We start from the raw sequence: 24168 nt of genomic DNA on the forward strand, positions 1-24168 counted from the left end.
GAGGGAGTGGGTGACCTTGGATCAACCCCAGCACTCTGGATGTCAGCACTGGCCAAGCGTCTTCCTTCTGACTCTGTAAAGCAGGAGCAATCCTCTTCTTGCACAGGTACTGGCACTGTCAGACAGAAACGACAGCCCTGGAAGGAGACCTGCAGCACTGACAGTCAGTGGTTCAGACACAGGAGCCCGGACCCCAGTGCTGTCATGGACCCGTGCCATGACCTTGGCCCAATGACTGTTTCCACAGTGGAAACAGTGAAAGTTCCAACCCCAGATGTAGTGATGAAGGTTCACTGCACTTGCACACAGTAGATGCTCAATAAATACCCATTATTCAATTAGGGAAATGAAGCACGATATCCATTTTTGGAAAATATTTATTAAAAAACTAGTGAATGTGGCAGAAAAACAAAACCAACACACAGCTTTAAATAGCAAGCATATGACACACCAGTTATAAAGCTTTTCCAACTCTACTGATCTAGTCTTTCACACCAGCTACTGTTGAGGAGGGCTTCCGAGGGAAGCCATGTGTAAACGGGTCATCTGTACTAGTGGTGAGCAAAACTAATTACATGAGAACTATCAATGGCCATATGACTTGCTTTCCTAGGCAATCCACACAAAACATAGGTGAGTGACCAAATCTCAGGCGTGCGTTCATGTGGATCTATAGTTCTAGTTTTAATTTGAGGGTTGGGCGAAGTTAGGGGATGAAACAGTAGAAAGACAAACAGTATCGGCAGAGGGCAACCTTAAAGCACCTTTAAAATCTGGACCCTTTCCCACAATTTAACCCAGTAATTCTCAAACATTACTGTTGAAAAGAATCACCTGATGAGACTGTTAAATTGGCAGGCTCCCTAAATCTGCAATTTTAAGATAAGCACTCCGGGTGATTCGGTGTCTATTAGCCAGTCATCCAATTTGAGAAACACTGTTTAAAATGCATTAAAACAATTCCTACCTCCCACAAACAAAAGTAAAGGAATCTGCTGACAGTCACTGTGCTTTTGTCAAATGTCAAGGGCCCAATATGGGAAGGCAGGCAGGAAGGGGCCTCCCATTCCTAACACACTGATCTACAGAAGCCCTGTGCAACAGCCTGTCAAGTGTTGTTTAGGGAGTAAATACGATTTAATAAGAGTTGTTTTAGATCACAGAACAGCATCCAAATTACCAACAGGCCAACCCCATTCATCCCAGGTTAATGAACTTTGTTGGGTCGAAGCCAGATGGGAAACTGCTGTTCAAACAAAACACGGGTAATTGTGGGTCCTGGCTTGTGAAGACATATGGAATAAAACATCTATAAAAACCTTTATTAAACATAGAGCACTATGCTCAAATAATTTTGATGGTTTACGAAAGTCACATCATGGACAACATGTAGAAATAGTCACATTGATTCCAAGGTTCCCATTATCTGCAAAAAGATGTGCTATGGCTGTGTCAAAAACAAGGCAGTCGCTGTTCATGATGGCCGCAGCCACACCATCATGAATCGAACGGGGCGTGGCCTCCCAGGTCAATCTCCGCCGGTTCCCGTTCAACTCCAGTCTGTAGGCAAAGTTCTCGGCTTGCTTGCGGGTGCCAATGAGCAGGACAATGGCAAAAAACTGCTGGTGGCCTTCGTACTTCTCTTGTTTTTCCAGCACCAGCATGAAGTGATGGCCAAAACATGACTGCATCATTACCCAGTCGACAGCCCCTGGCAAGTTAATGTCTGTAGCTAGAAAGACGATGTCTTCTCCCTGAAGGGTAGTAATGCTCTTGTGGGCGTGCATGAGATGGGACATCACAGCTTCCAGGGACCCCTGCCACTTGCAGGAAGCACCAGGACAAGGGCAGGAGTAGGGACGGTATTCACAGATGTCTTCATGTTCTGGTTTCTCCGTATGGTGCAGGGTCAGGGAACAGCCCGTGGTGGCATACTGCAAAGAAAGAAATGCATTGAGCCATTGGGCCTTCTCAAAACTTCTATTGCTTCAACCCTCTATGAGCACTTAACTACTCCATTTTCCTGGGCTTAAACTGTGTTCTTAACTACTTTTGCTCAAAGCAAGTGAAATATTCAAGACTAAAAGTCTCAGTCTCTATTCATCATCAATGCTGTCATGCATAAAATCAAGGGTATTTCCTGAACCAGAAATATGCTGTTTTCCATGCCCCCTGTTCTGCTGTCAAAGGGATGAGAACTAAAGTTCTCTTACTATGCACATCTCAAAATTGTTGAGCAAGCCCTGTAAAAGCTGGTCTTCTCCATATTTTCTGTGAAGCTGTTTTTTAAAGAATTCAATTGCTTGGGGATAGGGATGGGGTTGGGCAAGGAATATTATTTTATCCCCAGATTAATTTTCACATATGGACAATATTAACAACAGTATAATTCTGTTATCCCCCTCCACTGCTTCCTGGCTCAAACTGGTGACTGGCAGGCAGGCTGTGGGGAAGGCTGCCCTTTGGTTCCTTGCTCTTTGCTGCTGGCATCACCAGGCTAGGGCAGTGGAGGCCTGGAGACCCCTTCGTACTGCTAGAAATATTACCCCACTGCATCCTTTTGACCTTCCCTCTGGGGGGCTTTGCCCATATTTTTTGGGTGGAAGGAAATCATATCCAAGAGCTACTTAACTAACTTGGAAGACTGCCAGCCAGTCTGGTTCTGGCCAGTGGAGGTTAAAATGAGAAGGGCCTAACCCTCCTCTCAAAGCTTGCTGACCCCCAACACTTCCTCAGATTGAAGAGCACATCATTTCATGGCCAGGTATGTCAGGTCCTCACAACAGGCCCGGGAGGAAGCAGAACTAGACAAGCTTGCTGACATGATCAGTCTGCCCCTCAGACACTGCCTTAATAGGGTAGGGGAACAAAACCTTTTTCTCCCTTGCACTTGGGATGACATTCCTAATGGATAAATCATACCTGCTGTGGCAAAAGACCACACTAGGAGGAAATGAACTTCTACTCCAGACTCTGACAAGGTGGCAGTGTTAATTCCTAGATACCAGATGGAGAATCAGCCCACAAGTAGACACCTGCCCTGAGTACTAAGCTGTTGTTCTATAAAGAATTAAGAAACCTGAATCACCTTTTCGGGTGAAACTAGGTTTCGGCCTTAGACTCCTGGAGCACAGAATGGCAGGGGAACTGTCTGGCTTACCACACTTGGATTCCCCTGCTCCACTGAGACGTGAAGGCACCAAATAAGGGCAGGGCCAGGTCATTTTTCTAAGATGCTATGTCCAGTTGCTAAAAAAAAAAAACCCACCACCGCTGTTTTTGCTTCTCTCAACCCCGCTTTATGGAATAATCCCCCTTTTAAATTTGAAGTCGGTCAAATTCTAACCTTTATAGATGAATTTATCACTAGCAACAAGCAGATATATGTACTATGTGCCTTCTCCATACAAGATGCTAAGTTACAGTCACTCAGAGGATTCTGAAGCAAAGATGACAGCCTCCACTCTCAGGGGGATTAGTCTCCCCTAATCAGAAAGGAGAGTGGCTTAAAGAAAGAAATGTAGCTCATCCTCCAACCCCCACTTCCCCATACCTAAGTGGATTATAATATCCAACAGAAATTGGCAGAAATATTTCAGTTACTTATTTGCCCATAGGAATTGTTAGTTCATCTTTTAAAACTCCAAACTAATTTCTAAAGCCTGGGTGTAAAAAAACTCACTCAGGAGAAACAAATTTATTTATCCATGTGTATTTATACTTTGTGTTCCCTACTTTGTAAGGCCTGAAAAACAAATCCCTATTAACTGTGTTTTAAATCTAGGGTGTGGCTTGGAATACAGAGCCTCCTAATGTTCTTCTGTGAGTGATGGGTGAGACATTTCTGTCCAGTTAAAAAAAAACACACAAACACAATAAAAATAGCAAGAACTAGCCCAGAGCCTGGCAGAGTCTCGAAACAAGCTCTCAATATCTGAAGATGTTTCAAAACAAACTGTTCCCCATAGCCACCCAGGAATAATCCCAGGAATGAGATGAACTTTGGCCAGTGGCACCCAGAAAGGTACCAGCTGCACCTCTGCCCAAAGCCCCAAACCACTCCTCATTCATGACGAACTCCACATTTACAGCAAATATTTATCACTTGGCAATCATTTTATAACTTTCCCCCACTCAAGTAGGAGTATTTATACTCTGAATTATTTGGTTTACCGTACAAATCACATATTCAACACTTCTTTCCACCCAAATATACAGAACAGGGAACCTCCCCAAACTGCACAAATAGAAAAGGCATTACTTTGCATTTGTGTGGACAACGATCTCATGTTTTTTCATAAGGATCTTGCTACATCCTCTATTAACTTAAATAAATAGTTTTAAAGCCTTAGGTGCTTACTCTGCTTTTACTGAACAAGCAGAACTTTCATGGCAATCTATTCCTTCTCTTTCCATCATGGGTAAGGTTCATGTCTTCATAACCACTGGTGCCACTTTTATGATGACTAAAGTCTAAACTTTAACCCCCTACACACACACACACACACACACACACATACACACACACACACACGCCACATTTCATACTTCAAGCGGTCTTGGCATTGTTCTGGAATGGCATGTCAGAGCACCATGGGTGTTTTGTCACTTTCATCAGGGGCTCTCATCCAGGGATCCGAGGGAGGGCTTTAGGAGTTTGTGAATTCCCCAAGACTGTATGTAAAACTGTTTAGGTGCTTCTGAGTAGCAAAGCCAAGTCTCATTGGCCCCTGGCCTTGGGCGTGTGTTTTCTTTTCTTTTCTTTTTTTTTTTCTTTTTTAGATGGAGTCTTGCTCTTATCACCCAGGCTGGAGTGCCATGGCGCAATCTTGGCTCACTACAAGCTCTGCCTCCTGCGTTCATGCCATTCTCCTGCCTCAGCCTCCCGAGTAGCTGGGACTACAGGTGCCTGCCACCACGCCCGGCTAATTTTTTGTATTTTCAGTAGAGACGGGGTTTCACCATGTTAGCCAGATGGTCTCAATCTCCTGACCTCGTGATCCGCCCGCCTCGGCCTCCCAAAGTGCTGGGATTGCAGGGCTTGGGTCACCATGCCCAGCCTGGGCTTGCGTTTTCTTGAAGAGCTCCAAGGGTTTCTAAGGGTTTCCAGGGCTGAGAACCTCTATCCTACAGCACACAGAAGGAATCAGCTGTGGATCCTGCCCTTGTGGTGTTTCCAGTTGAGAAAGACCATATAATAAATTTAACAACTGTGTAAAGGAAGACCAGGAGGGCAACAGGTGATTTCAAGGTGGGACAGGGTGAGGAGGACATGGTAAGGAAAGCCTTATTGTAGACAAGTGGATTGTGGATGGAGTTGTTCCATCTGGTTCTAGCACAGGGTGAGTGGAGGAAACAGTGGGGATAAAACCTCAAGCAGGCCAGGCGTGCTGCTCACACCTGTAATCCCAGCACTTGGGTAGGCTGAGGCAGGTGGATCACTTGAGGTCAGGAGTTCAAGACCAGCCTGGCCAATATGGTGAAACCCTGTCACTACCAAAAAAATATAAAAAATTAGCCAGGTGTGGTGGCATGCACCTGTAATCCCAGCTACTAGGAAGGCTGAGGCAGGAGAATAACTTGAACCCAGGAGGCAGAGGTTGCAGTGAGCTGAGATCATGCCACTGCATTGCAGCCTGGGTGACAGACTGAGACTCCGTCTCAAAAAACAAACAAACAAACAAACGAACAAACAACCTAAAGGAGAAGGCAGGTCAGGGACTTTCCTGACAATGGAGTTTATTTTGAGTTTCTCGACAGTGGTGCTATTGACATTTTGGATCTGATAATTCGTTGTTGTGGGGGCTGTGCTGTGCACCGTAGGATGTTTAGCAGCATCCCTGGTCTCTATTCATTAGATGGCAATAGCAACCACCCCCTGCCCCTCAGTTGTGACAACCAGAAATGTCTCCAGGTCTCCAGGCATGGCCAAATGTCACCTAGGGGACAAAATGGCCCCAGTTGAGAACCACTGACTCTGATGAGAACCACTCATTCCAATTCTCAAGAATGACAAAACCTGGCTTCCAGGCAGCCACAATCACAGTTGCAAGGAGCGGCCCATGCCAGCAAGCAGGTCCAGTGGGTCACTGCCCCACCCAATGAGCACTACCAGGGCAACTCAGGAATGCCAGCCCTGCCACACAATCAGAACATGATCGCTAGCCAAGCATGGAGTTAGACCAGGGAGTCCATTCTACCCGTTTTATTCACTAGAAGCTGGATGCTCCCAGAGTGTGGCTGACTGGTCACGGCCCTGTGGTCATTCGTGGCTTCACAGGGAGCAGAGCCCTGCATTCACAGGCTGCCCCTCCAGGGTTCTTTCATAGCACACAACAGCTCAGGAGTCAAAGAATATTTTGGGAAAAATAAACAAATAATTTACATCTGCCTTCACCCCTGGCCACCAACCCAACACACATAAAACCCAGAGTCCACAGATACACTGCTTTTGGAAGCAGGTTCTAATATTAACTTCTTTGGTTTGCAAGGAGAGAAAAACAGCCCTGAAAGTGCCACTCCCTGAGGAATAAGGCAGCAGCCATCTCAAATCAGTAACCAGCCATTAGGCCCTCCCAGCCTTCTCTGGGATCTGGCAAGAAAGTCCTGAGGTTTCACTTCATACTCCAGCTAGGGCTTGCCCCACAAAATGTGAAAAGGTCAAGGACTTGTGTGTTTAAGCTGGGGAGGGCTTTCCTTTAGATGTCTGGTTCTTAGCTGTACCCTTTTGTTACTGAGAGAAGGCACCTGGGCTGGTTCACAGAGGGCTGCCACTGTGTCTCCTGGGACAAGTCCACAGCTATAAATGAGATTTCTCCTTAGGGAAATATCTGCTCATTTTCCCCAGGGGGAATTAGTTTTAAGTAATCCTCTCTAAAGAAAACCACACACACACACACACACACACTCTCTCTCTCTCTCTCTCTCTCTGAAAACTAAAGAAGAAAATAGGGAGGTAGGACCGGGTGTGATGGCTCACTTCTGTAATCCCAGCACTTTGGGAGGTTGAGTTGGGTGGATCACCTGAGGTCAGGAGTTCGAGACCAGTCTGGCCAACATGGTGAAACCCCGTCTCTACTAAAAATACAAACAAAAACAAAAACAAAATTAGCCGGGTGTGGTGGTGGGCACCTGTAGTCCCAGCTACTCGGGAGGCTAAGGCAGGAGGCAGAGGTTGCAGTGAGCCGTGGTTGTGCCACTGCACTCCAGCCTGGGCAACAAGAGTGAAACGCCATCTCAAAAAAAAAAAAAAAAAAAAAATAGGGAGGTAGATGATGGCCCAGCAGAATGAGAAACAAAGAGATGTTGAAATCCCATTTCTAACTTCTCTTTACAAACTTTTCATGTTGCGGTGACTCAAAAGTCTTGTGCAAATGTGTTCTGCCACTGAGATGTGATATGTAATCCAGACCCTCATTCTTAGGTCTTTGCAGAAAGCAGCGAATAGTTCCCATTCTTTTCCTGGGTGTGGGGTCTGAAGGTTATATTTAAGTTGGAATTTAGGCAGGATTTTTCCCTTTTCAGCATAGAAACCCCTTCATACACAAATACATACAACAAGATACATCAACACACAGTCAAACACAAGACACCTGTTATTTACACAGTCACATTATGTTTACTTATGAAACCAGTATGCAAGCAAAATACGCCTTCTTAGCCGTGGTGCTAGTGAAGGTCATGGATGCTGTCGCTGGTTTAGAACAAGTCACTTAACCTATTTAATTAAATCTGATTCCATGCAATTCAAGAATGATTTACTGAATCCAACAATCAACAATCTACTCAATGGGAGGAGCATGTGCCCCACAGCAGAAGCATGGCTCTTTCGGGAACTGTGAGGTAACCACACTGCCTAGACCGGCTTATGTCCTAGGAAACAGCTGAAATTTATAGCAAAATACCTGCTAGCGCCTCAAATGAGAATGTCTCAAGAAAAACAAACCACAATCAATATTTTGTTGTTGATGCTCATAAACTTTTGAATTAAATCTAAGTAATGACCTTGTCTTGGAGTTAAAAAAAAGCAAATGGCACTTTCTTTCAACCTAAATCAGTTGTAATGATCACAGAATGCATACTGACGGCTAAAAGCGATGCATAACTCTAGAATGAGAAACCAAAATTCCTATAAAGGACATTACTGGGGCAAAAGCTGTAATTTGAATACGGACTGTGGATTAGATAATAGGATCTGCTGTGTGTCACATTTCCTGATTTTGATAACTGTGCTATGATTATATAAGAAAATGATTTTAGATGAAACACAATAAGGTATTTAGGGGTAAAGGGACAAGATGCCTGCAATTTACATTCAAATGGTTAAAAAAAAAGTATGAGCAGAGACAGCACAAATGATAAAGCAACTGGAGCAAAAAGGAAATAACTGGTGAATCTGGATAAAGGCTATAAGGGAATTTTTTAATGCCATTATTACAACTGCTGTGTAAGTTTGAAATCATATCAAAATAAAAACATGGTCAGGCAAGGTGGCTCAAGCCTGTAATCCAAGCACTCTGGGAGGCCGAGATGAAGGGATTGCTTGAGCCCAGGAGTTCAAGACTAGCCTGGGCAACATAGGGAGACCCCTGTCTCTATAAAAAGTTAAAAAAAAAAAATAGCCAGGCCTTGTGGTGCACACATGTAGCCCCGGCTACTAGGAGGGCAAAGGTGAGAGGATTGCTTGAGCCTGGGAGGTCAAGGCTCAGTGAGCCGTGATTGTACCACTGCCCTCTAGCCTGGGCAACAGAATGACAGACACCCTGTCTCAAAAATACATACATAAAAACATACTAAAGAATCCAGGGACCGAGTTAGCATATTTATCCTTTATAGGACAGAAATGGTTTATGCAGAATTGGTTGAATGAATTAAGTTTTATCATAATAGTGTTTGTTTTAAAAGAATATGTACCTTTAACTACATAACTACATGTAAATACAACTGAAGTTGGTAGTTTTTCTTTTACTAGAGGCTATTTGAGACTGTAGTGAACCAATACAATTTTGCAATGAGAAATGAATTGTCATAATAACCAACACTTCTTTGGCCCCTATAGAAGACAATGCATTCTCCATTGTCCTCTGATCCTTCTAAAGGTTTGCAGGTCCCTGACAAGGACCTACATGGCCTTGGCATGTAGTTTCATTATTCACCACTCTCAGTGGTCCAAGGTAAACTCCACTTTGTTCTAGACCCATTTGAAAGATGAGCTCCAGGAATAAAATTTACTCAAGCCTCCTTTTTCTTTTGGGAGGTGAACCTGGAAGTGGGAAGAAGAGATATATGAGCTCAACTGGGAGGATGAATTTCTGACAGTATAATTTATTATGTATGATTAGCAGATAATTAGGACTTGTGCAAATAGGAGTTGGCAGCTAAACCTAGTATAGATCCACATCATGGTAAAAGTTACATTTTAACCATCAGTCAAACTTTTAAAAGGACTTCTAGCAATTCAAGCTAGCTGTTTTGTGATTTAAAATGTTTACCTGCCCCACAAAGACCACTGAATGATCATAGGTTATTTTCCAGTTAATTTATGGGTTTGTTAATTTTGCTTATTGGTTCACTGATTCATTGCTTGCGTCTTGCCCACCTAATATTTGTTGATAAATGAATAAATGTTAGATGTATCTGCCAAAGATGGACTGTTTTCCACCATGTTAATTTTACTTTAATTAGAAGTTTTACTGTGGGACTTAGAATTTAAAAAAAAATCAATAGATTTTGAGATCATGTAAGAAGAAATGTTTGTTTTAGATTTCAGGCACTATGGTTTTGTCATTTTTGATGAAAGTGTTTCACATATTTTATTTACATAACTATTTGGAGTGAGAAGGTTTTAAAAATTTTTTTTTTTATTGAAATGACGGGGTCTCACTTTGTTAGCCAGGGTAGTCATGAATTCCTGGCGTCAAGCAATCCTGCCACCTCAGTCTCCCAAAATGCTGGGATTATAGATGTGAGCCACCATGCCTGGCAGTGAGAAGGTTTATAGCCTTTCTGAGATCTTACCTAGACTGGAAAACATCAGCACAGTTGTTCTTTTGATGGCTGTATGTTCCTCTTGCTTAAAATATGTTTACAACAATGGTAGAGTAGCTGTGATTGGAACTCAAGTACCCAGTGTCCTGTGTGACCTGGAGCCTACCGAGTCACCTATGAGTGGGTCTATAAAACTGTTTATGACTTACTCCTTGACTATTATTAACAGTGGAAGAGTTCTAGACTCTTCAAGTTAATCATGTTAAGGCTTGGGAAACAGGAGAAAGTGAAATCTGTTCTTGTGACTTATTTATAATATTCAACCTGCATCTGTCTAGCATCCTTCCTCTAAGAACCTTAGCGTATTTTCACTTAACTCGAATGGTAAATTCCTGAACTCTGCTGTGAGGCAGTGTGAAGAGATAATCAGGCCTGGCACGGTGGCTCATTCCTGTAATCCTAGCACTTTGGGAGGCTGAGGCAGGCGGATTGCCTGAGCTCAGGAGTTCGAGACCAGCCTGGGCAACATGGTGAAACCCCATCTCTACTACAATACAAAAGAAATTAGCCGGGCGTGGCAGCATGTGCCTGTAGTCAGGAGGCTGAGGCAGGAGAATTGCTTGAACCTGGGAGGTGGAGGTTGCAGTGAGCTGAGATCACACCACTGAACTCCAGCCTGGGCGACAGAGAGAGACTCTGTCTCTTAAAAAAAAAAAAGAGAGAGATATCATCGACTAATAGTGCAGTAATGGTTTTACAGACAATGATATAAAAAGACACTATTACTCAGCACTAGAACTATCAAGTCAAACAGTGTCACCAAACAGTGGTGAGAGTAAGGAAACACTGTTAACTTTACTAAATTTCTTCTGGGGAAGACAATTCTAATTAAAATCTTGGGCCCAAAAATCTGTCCTTTTTGCCTAAGAGAAAGTCAACAAACCACCTTTTAGCTTTCTTACTAAGGTGTCTTTGGAAGACTTTGGCATAAATTTATTTTCTTTCTTTTTAAAAAGAGACATGGTCCTGCTGTGTTGCCCAGGCTGATCTCAAACTCCTAGCCTCAAGTGATCCTCCCATGTCAGCCTCTCAAAGTGCTGGGATTACAGGCATGAGCCACCACAACTGGCCTGGCATAATTATTACTGCAGAAATCTGAGAACACCCTGCTATCGAGGGAGGGTGTGTTTAGCCTTAGAGAGACTCTCAGGGCTGGCAGGGGCTTATTTTTAATTTTAGAAACTTTAAACAAAGGTAGACTTTTGACGATGTATGTTTCTCATCTGTCCATAGCCAGAGTTAGCAGGTAACTACACATTGTCATGGAGAACCAGTTTTGTGAGGTCCTTTCAAAGTGCATGCTCAAGCAAATAAAGCACTTAAAAGCTGAGTTAAAGGCTCTATGCCGTGTGACCAGTACCACACCCACCCTTTCAGTATGCCCTCACTCTTCCATGCCAGGTTCCCACCTGCACAACCACGTAACTGCCCTGACAGTTCTTCAAACAGCTCTATTCCCCTCAGCAGTCTTTATTTCTCAACGAAAGCAACTGAATTCACCAAAAGACTTAAGTGGTAGGGTTGTAAGATTATTAAATAGGCCAGGTGCAGTGGCTCACGCCTGTAATCCTAGCATTTTGGGAGGCCAAGGCAGGCGGATCACCTGAGGTCAGGAGTTCGAGAACAGTCTGGCCAACATGGCGAAATCCTGCCTCTACTGAAAATACAAAAATTATCCGGGTGTGGTGGCATGAGCCTGAAGTGCCAGCTAATCGGGAGGCTGAGTCATGAGAATCACTTGAACCCGGGCGGCAGAGGTTGCAGTGAGCCAAGATCGCACCACTGCACTCCAGCCTGGGTGACAGAGTGAGACTCCATCTCAATATTAAAAAAAAAAATTATCAAATAAAAATACAAGATGTCTCTCAGGCAATATTTGGAATATACTTATTATTCCTCTCTGGCCCCGCAAATTATTTGTTGTTTATCTGAAATTCAAATTTAACTGGGCATGCTGTATTTACCTGGCAACCCTAATAAGAGGGCCCTCTGGTACCACTGCCATCCCTGCAAAAGCCACTACTTGGGTCTCGAATGGGAAGAGGGATCACTGTTCCTCAGAAGGGTAGAGTGGGCACAGAAAAGGCAAGAGGTTGTAGTGAAAAAGACACTGTATATGTAATTAGTCCAGACTGGAGTTTCTGTCCCCAAACTTAAAAACTGCATGAACACGGGTGCCTAGCTCGGGCCATCTATAAGCAAGGCAGGCAACGTCCTTCACAAGCAACTCTGCTGGCCTCCCACACAGCCTCCTTATGAGCTTCCATCCCTTCTTTCTTCATGGGCAAACCACTGCACATCCTTCAACATGCAGCTGGTGCCACCATGGCAGCAAGGTCTTCAGACTCCTTTCGGCTCCTAGTACTTCAGAAGGGCTCTGCCCTATTGACACATCTCTCTCCACCACTAGACTTGGGGGGAGTTTCAGAAAGACAAGAGGGGTGAGCAGAGGCAAGAACTGGCTAGGCAGATGGGTTGTGGGAAGGAGAGGGCCTGGAACTGCAGGAGATTCCAAGGCAAGAGTGAATATGATGTAAAGTTGGTGGATAGGTCAGCAGCGGCCAACTCTGGCCTGACACTGCACCAGGGAGAAAAAGCAGGCTGTGGCGTTAAGAAAAACAAAAGGTAACACCCAATGTTGGTGCTGCTGGGAAGAAATGGACATTCAACTGTAAACCATTCTAAGGGAGAAAACAATTTTGTTCTACTATCAAAAAGCTTCAATTTCTCAGGCTGGGTGTGGTGGCTCATGCCTGTAATCCTGCCACTTCAGGAGGCTGAGGCCGAATCACTTGAGCTCAGGTGTTCAAGACCAGCCTGGACAACATGGTGAAACCCTGTTCCTACAAAAAATACAAAAATTAGCCAAGCATGATGGTATGTGCCTGTAATCCCAGCTACTCAAGAGGCTAAGGTGGGAGGATCCTCCGAGCCCAGGAGGTTGAGGCTGCAGTGAGCTGTGATTATGCCACTGCACTCCAGCTTGGATGACAGAACTAGAACCTGTCTCAAAAAAAAAAAACCAAAAAAATAAAAATAAAAAAAACACTTAGATTTCTGCATATACCCTTGGGCTCTACCATCCAACTTCAAGGAATTTATCTTTGGGAAATAACTATTTTTTTGTGTACAAAGATTTGGTTATAGCAGTGCTTTAAAGAAAAATCTCAGTAAGAAAACAAAATTTAAATGACCACAAATAGGAGCCTGATTAAATAACTCTGGTACTGTTATAGAACTGTAATATGTGGCCATTAAATATGATCCTAAAGAATATTTATCACTGTAGAAAAGCAGTCACGATGTGTTAAATAAAGAATGTTTAGATAAACAAGCAGATTACGAAACAGTGTGGACAACAGGATTCCCCGCCTGTATTGTTCCATTCTCAAATTGCTACGAATAAATACTTGAGACTGAGTAATTTATAAAGAAAAGAAGTTTAATTGGCTCACGGTTCTGCAAGCTGTACAGGAAGCATAGCGGCTTCTGCTTCCGGGGAGGCCTCAGAAAGCTTCCAATCATGGTGGAAGGCAAAGGGGGAGTGAAGCATCTCACATGGCAAGAGCAGGAGAAAGGGTGTGAGAGGTGCTTCACACTTTTTAAATAACCAGATCTCATAAGACTCACTATCACAAGAACAGCACCAAGAGGATAGTGCTAAGTCATTCATGAGAAATCCACCCCCAAGATCCAACCACCTCCCACCAGGCCCCACCTCCAACATTGGGGATTACAGTTGAACATGAGACTTGATGTGGACACAGATCCAAACCATATCACCATCTCACCTGTTTTTGTTTTTAAAGAAAAACTCCACTGACGTAGAAATAAGTTTGCAAGGATGTATGCAAAATGGTATAGTGGTTATCTTTAGGTGAGGGAGATTATAGGAGATTTTAATTTTATACTATTTTCTATATGTTCTACATTTAAAAATAATCATAACTTTAGAAAACATAATATGTAAAAATACACAAAATATAATACATATAATTTAAAATGCTGCTTAATCTAACCAGTTTTCCCTCTCAAAAGATTAAAAGAAATGAAAAAAAAGCCTCATGACTGAAAAACCAATACAAGGGCCAACTTACACGGCTCTATGAAAATACTATATGATTAAGAGTAGGGAAGGGAAGCTCATCGGGAAAATCTATGGGAAAAAATAGGAATGATTCCTTTTTATCTTTTTCAAGTTTATGCATGAACCTGACCTCAGACATCGGCCATCTAGTTTCTGTCAGCTTCTAACTGAGCACATTTATGTAGTGCCTGGGCTGTGTTAGGCACTTTGCATGAATTATTAGTGTGTTTGGTCCTCACGGCAACCTTGAGGCTTGGAGAGGTCACCAGCCAGTCACAGTGGGGCTGGAGTTGTGGTTTGGACCAGGCCAGACGAGGGGCTGCCCTCAAAACTGCCAGAGTAAGAGGGATCCTGGGGGTAAAAGGGACCCAAAGATACTATCTTTGCTGATTCAAAATTTTAAAGCAGTGCATAGGCCGGCACATTAGCAAAAGAATATTTTTCTTTTTCTTTTCTTTTTTTTTTTTTCTCTGAGACAGGGTCTCACTCTGTCATCCAGACTGGAGGGTACTGGCAAGATCTCAGCTCACTGCAGCCTGGACCTCCTGGGCTCAAGCAATCCTCCCACCTCAGCCCTCTGAGTAGCTGGGAGTATAGACACAAGCCACCATGCCCGGCTAATTTTTGTGTGTATGTATGTATGTATATATTTATTTTTTGAGATGGAGTTTCGCTCTTGTTGCCCAGGCTGGAGTGCAATGGTGCGATCTCAGCTCACCACAACCTCCGCCTCCCGGGTTCAAGGGATTCTCCTGCCTCAGCCTCCCAAGTAGCTGGGATTACAGGCATGCGCCACCATGCCTGGCTAATTTTTTATTTTTAATAGAGACGGGGTTTCTCCATGTTGGTCAGGCTGGTCTCGAACTCCCAATCTCAGGTGATCTGCCCGCCTCGGCCTCCCAAAATGCTGGGATTACAGGTGTGAGCCACTGTGCCTGGCACAATTTTTGTATTTTTAGTAGAGACGGGGTTTCACCATGGTGGTCAGGCTGGTCTTGAACTCCTGACCTCATGATCTGCCCTCCTTGGCCTCCCAAAATGCTGGGATTACAGGCATGAGCCACCATACCTGACCAGGAATATTTTTCATCCATCTGTATATCACCTGTGGGCAAAAACTGAGAACAGGATAACCCTTTTATCCCATAGATGCTACACAGTCTAAAAATCATTACATAAAATCTTTACCAAACTGGAAATGAGGAAAACAACAGTTTTGCAATCTAGGGCAAAGTTGATGAAATTCTGAAGAGCATTTCAGTATCCTTCATAAGCCTTAAAAGGATACTTCAAAGCTTTAAATAAAGATACATTTGATCAGGGAGACTTTATTTTCCTTTTCAGGATGTCCAGAGTGGAACCACATTCAAATACCCTGTGTATGATCATGTCCTGAAAAACTCGCCAGCAACACAGTGGCTCCAAATGCTGGCACTGGTACACAGTTTAGCAAATGTGTATCTGCCACGTGCCCCTTTCAAGGAGTGAGGACTTTAAGGGTTTGAATAAGAATGGCCATGTCTCACAAATTTTGTCAGAAGCAAAATCTGATGCTTAAGACATTTTACAGTGAAGCCTTACTATATTCATGTATATAGCACTTTTTAATGGGGCTTCAGAAAACAGCTGTACCACAGAACGGGAGAGTCTAACCCAATCTTGGGCTGGTATTTTATAGGCCAGACCTGCTGTAACTTTTGGTAAGCCTCTGTTCTGGTTATACTAAGGCTCAACTTTCACTGATAACTATTTACTCCAGTTCCAGGTCGTGGTGACCTGTGAAAAATCTTTGGCCAATTATGTGTGGAATCACCATTAAGCTTCAGTACTGCCATATAGTATTCTAATGCTTCTGCTTCTGCTTTATACAAAAAGTAAACTACAATGAAAGGTGTATTATCAATTTTGTTCTTTAAAATCTTGAGCCCCAGAGTTAATGTATGTGGACTCTGGTCCTTGCCAGTTCACTCTGTGCTTTTATGAGCCAATCTTGCCCATGTCAGGCAGTAGTGAGGACTTCAGGGACAACTTCCAAAGTAAATAGTTTTGTCTTAGGAGAATTCTGGGGGTTAGGAAGAAATTTTTGAAAGTATTTTTGACTAATCGGCTTGTGCTTCCTGCTTCCAGGTGATCCCCCATCGCAACCTTCCAACCACCCTAATACCCCCCATATTCCATTCCATATGGTGAAGCAAAAGCCCTCAACAGCACTTCTAATCTGATTTCCGAGCACCCACTAGCTAGGCGTTATCTCCATTCTTTCTAATGGATGAACAAACAGGGTCAGGGAAGTATGTGACTGGACCAAAGTCACACAAAGCCAGGACGAGAATCCAGGTCTTCTGTTTCCTGGCTCACGTTCTTTTCACTGGGACCGCTTACTATATTTTAAAATTTTAGGGTAAGAAAGAACCTTGGGATAATCATTTAGTCCAATCCCTTCTCTTAAAGACCCTAGGGTGAAAAAAGAAACTGACCTGTATAGAGTCAAACATGTAGTCACAAGGCCATCATCTGAGGGTTCCTGATGGCCAGAAAATAATATTCTCTTGGCAAAATAAAGATGAAAAGAAAACAAGCTACAAAATCACCAACAGTTAGGGCCTAACAGAGTTTCAAAGTTCATGTATGGCAAGAGTTAAATGAGAACTTCTGGGCTCAAGGAATGCTTCTACAAGAGAACCAGATCACAGGCTGCATGCTGGCAGCTGGAATTTGGCCTGGAGACACATGGTTGGCTTGGTCTGCAAGTGGTGACTATACATGTGAAGCCAGCCAATGCTAGAAAAAAAATTGAGACATTTAACATAAAAAACAAATCCAGGCTAGGCACGGTGGCTCACACTTGTAATCCCAGCACTTTGGGGGGCTGAGATAGGAGGATTGCTTGAGCTCAGGAGTTCAAGACCAGCCTGGGCAACATAGTGAGATGCCATCTCTTAAAGGAAAAAAAAATCCAGATTTCTGGCTTTTCTTGAAAAAATCTAAAAGTCTGATATGCCTGCACCCACATCCCCAACCCCACCAATCAGCCAGAACTAAGTAAAGGCTGCCTCTTGGGAGGTGGCACCTGTTCTCTGGCTCTCCACCATCTCCACTGCTCCTCCAGGTCTCCCTGACCCAGAGGCCATGAGTGCGTCAAATACTTCTCTCCTCTGCATTACATGGCCCTCCTCCCATTTAGAAAGTTTGTCTCCGCTGAACTAGATGAAGCCAAGGGCTTTTAAACTTTCAACTGTTTTGTCTAACCTTACTTGGTTTTATGTTATTTTTTATTTTTTTAAGGAACACAGACATTGTCACAATTCAACCACAGAGAAGACTTGTCTGGCTGAGGCTTTCAAATTCAATAATTATTTGGAGATATGCTACTAGAAACTTTCAGAGAGGACAAAGAAAATGTATCATCACAGTGTAAGAAGGCTGGAGTGGATTAGCATTGCTCACAGTTGTAGAGAGAAATATTTGGCTATCAAAATACACCATTGGATGCTAAAGTAGACTGTTGTTGATATGAATGTGTTAACCTTCACTTCTCCCCCTAAACCCACACACTGAAGGGGTGAGTTTAGGTCTGGGCACAGGATGTCAAAAGTTCTCAGGCATGGAACAAGCCACAGAATGGATTAAAAAATACCCTAAGTGGAAGAAAGCCATACACTATTAGACATTTCATTTTTTTTTTTTTTTTTTGAGACGGAGTCTCGCTCTGTCACCCAGGCTGGAGTGCAGTGGCACAATCTCAGCTCACTGCAACCTCCACCTCCTGGGTTCAAGCAATTCTCCTGCCTCAGCCTCCTGAGTAGCTGGGATTACAGGTGCCTGCCACCACATCCGGCTAATTTTTTTTTTTTTTTTTTTTAATGAGACCGAGTTTCACTCTTGTTGCCCAGGCTGGAGTACAATGACGCGATCTTGGCTCACTGCAACCTCTGCCTCCCGGGTTCAAGTGATTCTCCTGCCTCAGTCTCTTGAGTAGCTGACATTACAGGCATGTGCCACCATGCCCAGCTAACTTTTTTGTATTTTTAGTAGAAACGGGGTTTCTCCATGTTGGTCAGGCTAGTCTCAAACTTCTGACCTCAGGTGATCCGTCTGCCTCAGCCTCCCAAAGTGCTGAAATTACAGGTGTGAGCCACTGCGCCTGGCCCTAATTTTTGTATTTTTAGTAGAGACAGGGTTTCACTACGTTGTCCAGGCTGGTCTCGAACTCCTGACCTCAGGTGATCTGCTCGCCTCTGCCTCCCAAAGTGCTGGGATTACAGGCATGAGCCACCACACCCAAAGATCTGGGCTAATAATGCACCTGGTTCCCCAAATCAAAGGTGCTGGCAACATTCTAGCCTTTAATTAATTACCCTACACCTAAGTAGGATAGTTATTTGGCAATACATCCATTTTTTGGCCAACTGAAGCAGTCCAGAGCTGTGATGATATCCCACAAAATACTAGGTTTGTAGGTTTCCCCCACCCCCTCATCTTCCTACCCTACATGCCCTACAAAATTCCTGCCAATGAATTTCATAGTGAGTATGTATGTTGTCATTTTGGGATGGTCCCATAAGAGGCCCATCTGGTGAACTCATCCAACCAGATGGTTTTGTTACTGGTGTCAACCTTGAGTTATGATTCAGAATCTTGAGTATACACTCAGATTCGAAATCCCTATGTAGTAAGGTGTGGGACAAAGCATCTGTGCCTTTGAGATGCAGGTGCTTGGACTGGTCCTCTTACTAGCTGTGTGATTTGACAAGTCACTTCACATTTAACCACTCTGTAGGCATGAGTTTCCTCATCTGAAAAAAAAAAAGGCAAACTAGTAAAAGCTGACCCCTGCAAAGTAGCTGGCAGATAGAGGGCATCCAATAACATTCCAGATAGCCTCCCTTCTTTTCATGCAATGCTAGAAGCTACAGGTCCTCAGAAGTCAAGCGGACTCATCTCTCATTTATATAGATGAGGAAATCAAGGCCCTGGGAGGTGGTCTTTCAGGCAAACAGTGGCAGTGCCAGGCAGCTCTTGAGATGTGGGCTCTGGTACTTTATTCAACGTTGGTTTGTTTCACACAAGCCAGCCCATGAGAGATTCTGAGAGCAGGTGGGGACAGTAAAAAGGCAGTCCCATAATTTCTAGGAGCCTCAAACTGTAGGCCAAAGGGCTAGGTAAACAGACCTACCTTGTTTTCAGTTTGATACAGGCCTTACGACTCCCTGTTGTTTCTCATTCTCTACAACTAACACATCTTGGTTGGTCGCTGGGCCTATGTATACATTCAAGTTTGGTTTATCCAGACTAACTGGCTGAGCTGCCCTGCCAATAGTTTGGATTATTGATCAACCAAAGGTGAGGCACGCACACCCCACCTTTATACAACTCACACACATGCACACACAAAAGCATCCCCAAGGTCACATTCGAAGCTTGGTTCTTGGTCTGTAGGGGAATAATTGGCCCTTTTAAATTTCAGCTTGCAAAGTAATAGCTTTACCCAACTGCATTCTTATAGAATAGAGACTCAGAAAACCACTGCCATGTACAGAAAGGCTGAGAACCCCTGATTCCCAGAACTACTCTTCCAGGTTGATTTCACTAGCCTGTTTCACGTTAGGAAAGAACATATGCTTTCACAGGAACCAGAGTTCTAGATCCTGAAAGTGAAACTTCATGCTCCATATAGCATAACTGTTTCCTTCCCTTTCTCTTGGGAACAACACAATTCTATTACGAGGTTACATTTTAAAAACAAATTATGGATTACTGACTAATATCAAATGCTCATTTGTGAACTAAAACTCACTTAAAAGCCATTTCTTTTGTTAGCCACTGCGGGTTTAAGGGAAAGTAAAGGGGTGAGAAAATGGCTCCCCAGAAATCTTGTGGGGCATCCCCCACCCCTGCAATATATCTCAAGCATCAAATAACCACTCTATGTTAACTACCACCAAACCTTTTCCAAACACTAGGTTGTCACCTTTTTCACAACCCTAAGACAACTATGCAAATACTTTATCTAAATTTTGAGAAACTGGGCTGAGTGAATTAGTAAGCATTATATGAGGAGGGGTTAAAAGCAATTTATTAAGGTTGCCTGAAACACCCTAGTCCAAACACCGATTCAAACTCTTATTTAAATATGCTATTTTAAACCTGATTTGCAGCAGGGCAGCAGACCAAATTAAAGCACTCATTTTACTGACCTGAGTCCCAAGCCTGAATTCTCTGGTGGATTATTTTTAATTTAAAAATGAGCTCTTGTCCTATAAAATAAGCAGCACCAAGGAGAAATGCAAGACAGCCTAAATGGCCCAAGAGGCAGCACAAGTTACTTTTACAAAAAAACTGGAAAGTATTAATGACATTATTTCCACTTCTAATTTCAGAAAATGACTTTACAGTATAGTTCTAGGTTATAATGAAGTAATGTAGACAAGTATGTCTGTGAAACTGCTCTGAAGGTTTCCACGTAATAGCTGCAGGTAAACAAATGTTATAATATGACCACACAATGCAATACTATGCAGCCATTTAAAATACAATGAAGTCGACTAGGTTTCCGGCATAGAGAAATATGTGTGATAATATGAATTTAAGAACAGCAAGTTGCAGATGCCATTTTTGGAGAAAAACTTACATCTATGTGTGGGTATTAAAAAACCTCCCTGACATACACTGACATCTATGATTCTATATTTAGCTGCGAGGGTGTATGTATATATAGTTTAAAAAGATACACACTAAACCTAACAATGGTGGGAAAGGAGGGGAGAGATCTTGGTCTTTCATTTTACTTCTTGTCTTAGTGGCTTGCATTTTTCGCAAAGGCATTGAAAACTTTTTACATTAAATAAAAAATGAAGTGATGAGCTTTAAACAACAGCTCTTGAGTGCCCTTGTTAATTTCTTGATTGACTGTTTTCACCCCACTTAGTACAAAAACGCAGCCACAACTCCTCAGTCCTTCCCAGTCTTGGGAAGGCTAGGAGAGAAAAAGGCGTGGCTTGCAGGGTTTTCTTCTAGCTAGAGGAAAACAGGCTGTAGGCGCCCTTTTTTTAGCTACACTCCCGAGAGCTCCCACGTGTCAGGGGTGCGCAGACGGTAGGCGCGGGGTGCAGGACTCCAGTTATCAATTCAGCCAAGCCTAGCGCTGGTAAAGGGTGCGTTTAGCTCGCCCGTTTCCTCCCTCCTCAATCCCCACATAGTTTCTCGGTCCAAGTTTTACTGGTGCGGCCCAGCCCTACCCAGAGTACCCGAATACACGTCTGCAGAGGACGCGGGCATTGGGCCGGGTGAGCTACGATGTTCTAACGATCAGCAAATGCCAATTAATCTGTTAATTGTCTATTACCCATTACTCGGTAAATGTCAACCCAGAACTACTCCCAAAGTGGGCTTGAGGGAGGGTGGACGAAGTGTAAACATTTTTTCTTTTTTTTTTTTTATTTTTAAATGAGAGATGCCGCCCGCCTCTCCGGGCCTGCGAGTAGGCTGGAGGATACCGGAGTCCCTGAGGTCACCGGCGGAGGTACGCGGGCTGTCCCTGGGCTTACCTTACAGGGAAACAGGACTGCCGAGGCCACCTTCTCCATAGCCAGGTTCCTGATGCTGGGCGTCAGGGCGCCCCTGCACGTCGGGCAGCAGCTCAACTTCTGGCGGCATTGGTTACACACCAGGTGCCCGGCCTGGCACTGCAGAATAGGAGGCAGGACATAGTCAAAGCAGACCGGACACTCGAAGAGTGAGGTCAGCTCGTGGTGCTGCGGGGACACCGGGCCGGCCCCGCCGCCGCTGCCGGGGCCCGAGATCACCGCCGCCGCGGCGGGCACCGCGGACGAGCCGGGGCCCGCAGCCGAGATGGTGGCGGCGGCCGGGGGCGCAGCCGGGGACGGAGTGTGCTGGGGCTGAGGCGGCGGCTGCTTGCTGCAGGGTTTATTAGCGCTGGGGCCGGTGGAGGACGGGCGGCTCATCGCGCTCCGAACCAACCATGGAACTGCGGGCGCCTGCCTGCCGCGGGGCCGCCCGGGTCAAGGCGGTGCGCGCCCCGCGGGCAGCGAGCTCCGAGGCAACGCCACGGCGCCCAGCCGAGGTCCGGGCGGCGGAGACGCTCGGCGCCCGGCAGGCGGAGGGCTGGACCGCGCTAATGCACTTCGCAGCCCCCGGCGTTCCGAGCACGCCTCCGCGTCTGACCCCGCGCGGTGCCCTCCTCCAGGCGGCGTCCTGGGCCCCGAACCCCAGCGGTGCGCAAAGAGCCCTAGCCCACCCGCTTCTGGAACGGCCGCTGACGCAAGCCCCGGGGGCGCGCGCGGACGTGACGCCTGGACACGTGTGCGGCCGCCCAGGCGCGCGGGGACTGGCAGAGCCACCCTGCGCCGGGGCGCTGGCTCCGCCCGGCTCCAGCTGGCAGCGCAGGGGGCCGCCTAGCGCCGGCGCTTCCTGCTCGGGCTGCGGGCCGGGCCTGCGCCAGTGAGCATGCCTGGTTCGCTGCAGCCCCGCGGGGTTGTCTTTTCTGGGTTGAGGAGGGGGGCCACTCTCGCGGAAGGCGTCGCCGAAGTCCTCTGGCCACACCCCGGGGTGCCTGGCCGACGCATCCCTCAGCTCAAACGAGAAGGGCAACTTCAGGCGGGGCGGGAGCGTGGACGGTGGGTGGGACCGGACGCGAGTGGGCAGGGGCGGGGCGCGGGCCCCCCTGCACTGGTCGGAAAAAACCGAGAGGTTTCTCTTCTCAGGGTTGAGTCACCAGCGCGCAGGAGAGAAGGGCGACGCGGCCACCCGGGTTCTGTGTTCGGAGTCAGGACGAGAAGCATTGGGTGGGAGCAGGGCGAGGGGCTCGAGTTGGGTCTGCAGCGGGCACAGGACCTAGTTTTGTACAGTCAACGGTGGGGTTGAGTAAAGAGGGGGGCGGTGGGGAGGATGTAAGCTCCGTTTATTCCCTTCCCAGCGGACCAGGAGGAAGCTTCGTTGAATTGAGCGCCCCTGGCTTGTATAGCAGGCCAGGAGGGAGCTCATGGACAGCGTTGGCTAAGAGTTCGAGATCATCTAGGAATGCCAGAAACGTGGGTTGGGTCGTGAGGTCTCTGAAGACAGTGGGTGAGCCTCCAGTGTAAGGCGCTGCGTCCGCTTGGTAGAGAGCCGGCCAAAGTCCGAGTCTTTGTTGCGAGGCGTAGGGCCACCCTGCGCGCCCAGCAGAAGCGCTAGAGGGCACGGTTGCCCGGAGTGAACAGCATGTCCAAATGTAACTGTGTGCTCCGAGTTAAATTGTTTTTCTGCAAACTTTGCTTGAGCCAACGATTCCGGAATTGGGGAAAGGGTTAACTTAGGTAGAAATCGGATATTTATAGGAGACACAGAGGTAAGGACCAACTGTTAGGACTGAGTGAAAAATGGTTCCCTCCGACTGTAAAAGTGGTATAAAAACAATACCTATCTTATAGGTGGGGCGGTGAGGAGTAAATGAGTTTAATGCATTTCAAGCTTTTAAAACAACCTCGCCCATCATAAGCACTGTTTAAACATTAACTGTTATCTTTTAAAAATATTAGTGGATGTTAAAAATGAATGAATACAATTTGTCCAAGAAATATGGCGTTAGAGCCCAGAAGAAATAAAGTTTAATCTTACAAAGGGCTTCTGTAGAAAGAATACATGCATGGAATTGATGGAATTTGGTATAAATCTTGAAAAAACTTAATAGATGTATTCAATCGTTCAGTAAATGTTTCCTGAGCATTTGTCACGTGTCAGCTACTGTTGGAGCTCTGAGAATGGTTCTCATGCAGTTTACATTCTAGTAAGAGAGCAAGGCCCAATAACCAAGCACTTGTGGGAGAAGAAGGATTTCAGATACCACGGGGTGGGAAGGCATTATAGCAGGAGCTAAAAAGCACAGAGTGAAGGAATGTATTCTGGGATTGCATTGGGACTTGGAGGGGATATAACGCGAGTGTAGGGGTGTGGTGTTAGCACAAGGGGAGCCTCAGCTGGCTTAATAAGACATTTACCTCAATGATAGGGGTAAACCACTGTAGGGTTTTGTTTGT

At 45.2% G+C, this 24168-nt stretch overlaps 1 protein-coding gene across 1 annotated transcript; it reads right to left on the minus strand.

Moving 5' to 3' along the window:
• Positions 1 to 359: 359 nt before the first annotated feature.
• Positions 360 to 22743, minus strand: SIAH2 (siah E3 ubiquitin protein ligase 2). The gene is made up of 2 exons (XM_055247538.2): positions 21682 to 22743; positions 360 to 1934 (listed from the first exon to the last, which is right to left on the minus strand). The coding sequence occupies exons 1-2, from the start codon at positions 22096 to 22098 to the stop codon at positions 1377 to 1379; spliced, it is 975 nt and encodes a 324-aa protein (XP_055103513.1). The 5' UTR covers positions 22099 to 22743; the 3' UTR covers positions 360 to 1376.
• Positions 22744 to 24168: the final 1425 nt, after the last annotated feature.

Source organism: Symphalangus syndactylus, chromosome 17 (assembly GCF_028878055.3).
Source record: "Symphalangus syndactylus isolate Jambi chromosome 17, NHGRI_mSymSyn1-v2.1_pri, whole genome shotgun sequence".
In the NCBI taxonomy this organism is placed as follows: Eukaryota; Metazoa; Chordata; class Mammalia; order Primates; family Hylobatidae; genus Symphalangus; species Symphalangus syndactylus.